Here is a 6,834-nt window from a genome sequence, read left to right on the forward strand (position 1 = left end):
GGGGTAATGGCTTTAAACTTAAACAGGGGAACTTTAGGTTAGATCTAAGGAAGAAGTTCTTCACAGTGAGGGTGGTGAGGCACTGGAATAGGTTGCCCAAGGAAGTTGTGAATGCTCCAACCCTGGTGGTGTTCAAGGCCAGGCTGGACAGAGCCTTGGGCGACATAGTTTAGTGTGTGGTGTCCCTGCTCATGGCAGGGGGGCTGGAACTAGATGATCTTAAGGTCCTTTCCAACCCTAACTATTCTATGATTCTATGATTCTAAGGAATAGAGCAGTGACCCATGCTTAGATCCTGCTTCAGGCAGAAAGTGAAGACATACCAAACCTATGTTTTGATCCAGTACAGTGGATACCACTTAGCTGCAGTGAGAACTTCACCACGTAGGCAACAAACCTTACTTAACATCCACAGAGCAGTCATCACCTCACTGGTGAGACATACATAGGGCTGGCCAATGAACTCCAGCAAGTTAACCTAGAATCAGGTCTGAGCTGCTGTCTGCCTCTCTGTAAGGGCAGAGGTTTGAGAGAGAAGCCTCCAAGTAACATTCTTTAATGCAATATGCATTAACCTAAGAGCAGCAGCACCAGAGTGAGTGCTGCACCTGATGCTACTATATTTAGTGTAGCTTTGCAACTGACTTACACAGCGATGACAATAATTTGGGTGCAAGTCGTTGGACTGGTTCTTCTGAGTATTGAATTTGGCAGCACAAGCCTCATTTTTAGAGATGCTGACATTTCCTGGCCCATCTGAAGTCACTGGAAGCTACAACTTAGTTGTGCTAAAAAGAAAACCAAAAAAGCAGCTCAGAATTGATTAGCAAACTCTGTAACTGATGTTTTTCATCTCTTTGTGTCTCTTTTCCTGCCTGTGGCACAAAGGTAACAGTTTTAAGCCAGCAGGGATGGAGGAGGACTGTTAATGCTCAAGCTACGGGCAGCTTTAACCTGCTGATAAGGCTCATGGCTAAGGTGTCTCCATTGTTTGCCTTTGTTTTGTCTACATGGACAAACAGTTTACAGTAAAGCCTGACCACAGAGTGCACAGCAGAAGGGAGCCTTGAGCCTCTGTTCTACTAGACACTACTATAATTCAAGTAGTTATATAAATAATGAAACTGATTGCTTCACTGGAAAAGACTTTGCAACCCACAAATAAAAGTAATGCCCTACCCCTTGGTGAAATGAGTAATACAGCTTGCTTATTCCTGTACACAGGGCACACATACAGCTGGCTTTACATAAAAGAATCCTCTCTTGTTGCTACTTAAATCATTACTTAGGGTAAAGGGAAGAAAAGAGAAGGTGCAAAATTGCTCACTGAACCTTTCTTCTCCAGTTGGTACCTCCCAGATCTTTAATGAGCTTTGTGTTCTTTTAAGAATGATCATTGCTTTTTCACAAACTTAAAGTCTGTGATTTAATATCACTTCTGAAAACAAAACAGCACTGTCCACGTAACACAGGCAGCTTCTGATTGCCACACATCTTCATAATACCATGTCTTCTCCTCATCAGGTATTTCACAGAACTCTGTTCCTGAAAGGCTTCCTTTAAGGCTCTAGCAATCTGTTGCTCTGGGTCTGCTGTGGGTTTATATCCAACAATGCCCCAAGTGATTCTTCACTTCCAAACTCCATCAGGTTCTGGATAAATGATCCTAAAGGTCAAGTTGATCCTTGCATCTCTAGAATGATATTCCTTAGGCACTCGATGCTGTAAGTGGCATTAGGAAAAAACAAAGCAAACAAACAAAGCATGAACTTGTGTATCTAAAATACAGGTAATCTTACAAGGCAAAAAACCATTTCCTGTGATTTCCTTTTTATTAACATTTCAGTAAGGCAAAAACTTCATGTTCTGACTGCTCAGATCCACCAAAGACAAAGAGATCCTTCTAGGTTACTGTAGACTTGTTAAATCAAGTTGCAGCTTTCCTATATTCCAAGTTACTAAAGTGATTTTGCTCTTTCAGCTGCAGGCTGCAACCTTCATTGCTGAACTTCCATGCTGGAACTTTTGAGCTAACTCCCATTACATCACTTAGGACTTGAAAGAGAACCCACTGTTTCTGTGGGTGCTTTGAAATTCTGAGGCAGAAAGCAGTATTAGTGTGCTGGGAAACAACTGTGACACTGGAAGCGGAATGTCCCATACCTTTATGGGAGTGCCTCGTGCATACTGAGAAAACTGCATTGCAAGTAAAGCATATGAACTGTGTCAAGGAGTTCTTACCTGCCAATCCTCCTGGGTAGCTCCTTCCATCATCAGCAGAGTCCCATGATCAAGTGGGATTTTTAGTCTTTCTACGTAAGTATAGTCTCCATTCTCTTCCTAAAAAGAAACGTTAGACACTGAAGAAGTGAGCACATAGAAAACTAGTCCTCTGTAGCAGAGCTTTCAAAGCTGTGAGGGGAGAGGAGAAAAAGAAGCTCTTACAAGATCAAGAAGTCTAAACCTCTCTATTGCTGTATTTCATAAAGAGTTCAGGAGCAGAGCATTTTCGGGATGAAAGAAGCCATTGCATCTCACTGCCTGTACAACACAGGTTAAATTCAACAAGAAATTCCTACATCCAGTGCAAAGGCTGCAAAGCTTTTGGAAACATCCACTCCTGAAATAAACAGCTGTGTGTGGAGACATCACTCTGCAATAGCCACCATGATTCCAGTGGTTTACTGGTTTACCTCATCAAAAATACACATCTTCCTTCTATTCTGAGTTTGTCTTGGTTTGTATTATTTGTATATTTGTATTACCTGTAATTTTTATCTGCTAGATGAAGAACTTTTCCTATCCAAAGATATCTCCTCTTCCTTGTAAAACAAGTTGCCTTAAACTGTATCATCACCAAACAAAACACACAGCTCAACTGCAAGGCGAATAATTGGCAAACTTCTGTTAAGTCTTCAGATGAAGCACAACATCTTCAAAGCACAAATACTAACCTCTTAACTAACTTAACTAAGCTTAACTGTGCAGTGGCCCACCTTGATGGAGGTTTGTCTTTTTTAAAGTTCATGGCTTGCTGAAAAGCTCAAAGTAATGAGGTAAAGTATCAACTACTGGGAAAATTATGACCTGGACTTAAAATAAACTGTAGTGATAGGACAAGGAGTAACGAGTTCAAACTTAAACAGGGGAAGTTTAGGTTAGATAAAAGGAAGAAGTTCGTTACTGTGAGGGTGCTGAGGCACTGGAACAGCCAAGGGCCCAGGGCTGTGCCAGTGATTAAGCTCACTAAGCCTTTGGAATCAGGGAGTGCTGAAGGCACTCAGAATCACTTGTGATAGATACTTTTTGTAAGGACAATGCAAAACATACTTTTAAGCTCCTAGAATTATTAGCCATTTATCGTGCTCTATGAAATGTAAGGTAGAATGCCAAAAATGTTTTCTTAAACTTCAGAGGAAACAAGGAAAAAAACCCTCAAAAATAGGAATTATAAGCATGACTGGTGATGAAAGGCAGAGAAATACCATTGCATGGCTGTTTCCCATTTCACAGGATTACATCATTCCAGTTCATGGATGAAGAGTGGACTTATTTTTATCTCTTGCTCATCTTGATTAAAAAGGATAAATGATGCAGGAGAAAACATCCTACTGTCTTAGAAAGTCAGTATGGAAAAGCAACAGTTACCTTCTGTTTTAAATAGGCCATCTCTGAGTCTAGTTTTACTTAGAAGAAGAGACTTCTATGCCAATTGGTTTTGCAGAGCTGGCAAAGTCAGACAAACAGGTTTTCCTGTCTTAGATGTTCTTACTAACAGTGTCCACCCAATCTCATCCCAGAACTTTTACCTCTAGAGATGATGTCAGACATACAGAAAGCCCACCTGAGTTTCAAACATCAAGAAGTTTAGGAAGGAAATTTATTCTTGACATCTAAGGAAAAAAATACTGCTTTTCTTTAAATACTGATAACAACCATTGAAAGAAATACATCAGGTAACTTCTATACAGTCACTTATAACTCTTTTATGGTATTACAAAACCAGCTGCTTCCAAGAACAGGTCTAGTAAAGCAACTGTTCTGCTTCTTAGTATATCAGAATCTTAAGTTCCACGTTTAATACAATCCACACTTCACACTATCCAAGTACAGTGGTTAAAACTTCTTTATCCTTAATTCAAGTAACTACAGTAAAGAAGTGAGGAAAGTTCAGCATGAGTTAATGGGAAGCTGTGAATATAAAATCTGTAAGTATTCCTGGACTCCATCAGGGTTTATTTTTCTTGAAATGGTATCAAAATCAAGAAGGTTAAGAAAGAGAAAGTATCTAGTACAAACCTATATAAATCACCTAAGTGTGTTTCTTAGGTCTCAGGCAAGTGTATTGAGATAGTAGCAGGAAGTGGGTTCTGGATAGTGTTGTTATAAGGAGAAGTAAATGGAAATATCCTGTAGAAGAATGTATAACTAATATTGCAGTTATACCTGCAAATGATGCAGAATTAGTTTCAAAGGCTAAAGTCAGCTGCCTTCATGGAGAATGCTGGCTTCCAGTCTTCTGCTTTACCTATTACCAAGAAGACCATCCTTACAAAACTTCTAATCTCATGTTTTTTAGACTTTCATCTTGCTTGTATCCCTCTTTTCCAGTTTGCTCCTCTAGCCCCAGCTGTAGAAACACCCTCCTCCACAACAAAGTAGTCCCATCAATCAATGCTTCTGCATCTTTACCTGTTTATTCTCACTGTCTCTGATGAAATCCTCACTGCAGCTCTTTTCTTTATGGATTCTGTAAGAATGAGTATCAGTTATATTGCCCTTTCCCCACATAATCCACTTCCCTGCCTACACAGGACTATCTTTAAACTCCCTCAGCCTTTCTGCAGCTGACCTAGCAGCCTGCAAGTGAGCTTTAAGGCATTCACATCTTCCTCTCTGCTTGTCTATAGCTGCTCAAGTCCTGACAATATTGGTGGAAAACACCTCCTCCTCTGCAGCCACTGCTGTCTGCAAGCCTCCTTCATGCCAATCTACAAGTTTAATCCTGATTCAGGCCTCTGTTTCTACTGGGCTCCATATATTCCCATGTTCATCTTCAATTAGGCCTGTTAGGACACGAAGGGTTATTTTTCTGCTGTTTTCAAAAGCACTGGGAGATCTTTAACTTTTGCTAGAACAGAGTGGTTCAGCATTTCATTTGAAGGACAGACCCATCTGAAGGCTTAGATTCTTAGAACACCATGAACATCCTGTTATTATTTAACGCACTTGTGAAGCTCCCTCCCTCCCCAGCACCCACCAGTTTCCTTGGTTACAGATGGAAGAAGGGCAACCTGACAGCTGGCTTCCTAACTCCTTCCACAGTTCACACAGCAGTTCAATGCACAACTACACCCAATGGGTCCTTATGGTACCCAGACCTTTGTTAGAGAGCTACTCCCAGTGGGATGTGGGAGCTGACATTGAATATCATCCTTCACCCTGAACTAACATTTCCCACTCAGCTTCCAGAAAGACCTCATGAGATAACCTGGCATTGTCTGAGTTGAACAGAGTCAGCAATAATACAAATGGCAGTGAGACTGTATCATAAAGACTTTTCAGCTAAGTGAAATCAATACCTCTAGAGTAGGACGACTAAGTCATGTACGAGTGGGACAGGGGGACCTAAGGCTGTGTGGAAAACAGGACAAGGTCATGGTGCAGTGGTGACACATGCTGCGGACAAGCAGGAGAAGACTTGTTGACTAAACCAATAGACTGTGTGTGAATTGTGTATGAATCACAGCTCTAAACCAAAGCATTCATCTCCTGTTTTCAGTGTAGGCAGGAGCTACAATGATGGAGGGAGGAGGGAAAAGGAGGCAATAAAAAGTTTAAGTATTTACTAGAACTACAAGTAGAAAATAAAAGGAACCAGGTAAGTTCACTGCAGACTTGGATCTACCAAGTAAGCATCCAAAAAAACCTAGAAACCATTTAAAGCCAAGGCAAAACATCAGCTACAACCACATAACTGGTCCAAATAAACAGAAAAAGCAGTATGCAGAAGAAAGAATGCTTAAAAAGAAAAACTCCAGAGGGTAAAGTTTCTGGTATCATGTTCATTTCCATGAAATCTCTTTAATTCCAGTGGGGATTTTAACTCCCAAAATGTATCTGTAGCTTGTTTTACACAGATCAGGCTGAAATCTGAGTAAGAATTATTTCTGCTTACCCACAAGGGATGCTTGCTGATGCACATTCAAATAGGTTACGCATGTCTCTATACGCCTTTACCACCTACTATATGATGAACACTTATTCATCCAGTACAGCACTCACCAAAAAAGAAAAACAAAGGACTAAACCTTTCCTTCCCCTCACCCTGGAACAAATTTCAGGGGCAAAAGCCCATGCCAGTTGCACTTAACTACCAAAAAACAACCAACCAACATTACTACTTGTCTTTGTGGTTAGAGAAAGAGGATTTTATTCTCTAATAAGTTCACTTCAAGATACAATACGGAAAATAACTGCAACATGACCTGAAGTCTCTGAACACTCTGATCTGGTGTTCTTCAATAGCCCCACAAGGCATTACCTGACTTGTGGTACATACTGTTTTGTACCCAGTACATGATCACACACAGGCAGCCACTTCAGTTCTTTCTTCTTCCAGTAGCATTTATGCACAGTGAGCTTCTACCATAGTATTTCTCATCTTGTATTTCCACTACATCTTTCCATCTTTCATCTCAAAACACTTAAAAGCACAAGAACAGAGGAAAATTAAGGCCCTGGAAACTCTAGAATCTGAAATACTAGAATGTTAGCCCGCAAAAAGGTTTTATTTTGGGAGGACAAGGATTTTCACTCTCTTTCCATCCTTAG

At 40.6% G+C, this 6,834-nt stretch overlaps 1 protein-coding gene across 1 annotated transcript in view; it reads right to left on the reverse strand.

Annotated features, from left to right (window-relative positions):
• Window positions 1-1,515: 1,515 nt before the first annotated feature.
• Window positions 1,516-6,834, reverse strand: part of ALKBH3 (alkB, alkylation repair homolog 3 (E. coli)) — a gene marked incomplete at its 5' end in the record, with an annotated part of 16,437 nt that continues 11,118 nt past the window's right edge. Inside the window, 2 exons of the mRNA XM_010020445.1 lie at window positions 1,516-1,722; window positions 2,242-2,340. Coding sequence (XP_010018747.1) covers window positions 1,630-1,722; window positions 2,242-2,340 — 192 coding nt within the window. The remainder of the gene's footprint in view (window positions 1,723-2,241; window positions 2,341-6,834) is intronic.

The sequence above is a fragment of the Nestor notabilis genome, unplaced genomic scaffold, assembly GCF_000696875.1.
Source record: "Nestor notabilis isolate BGI_N333 unplaced genomic scaffold, ASM69687v1 scaffold10870, whole genome shotgun sequence".
Classification (NCBI taxonomy): Eukaryota; Metazoa; Chordata; class Aves; order Psittaciformes; family Psittacidae; genus Nestor; species Nestor notabilis.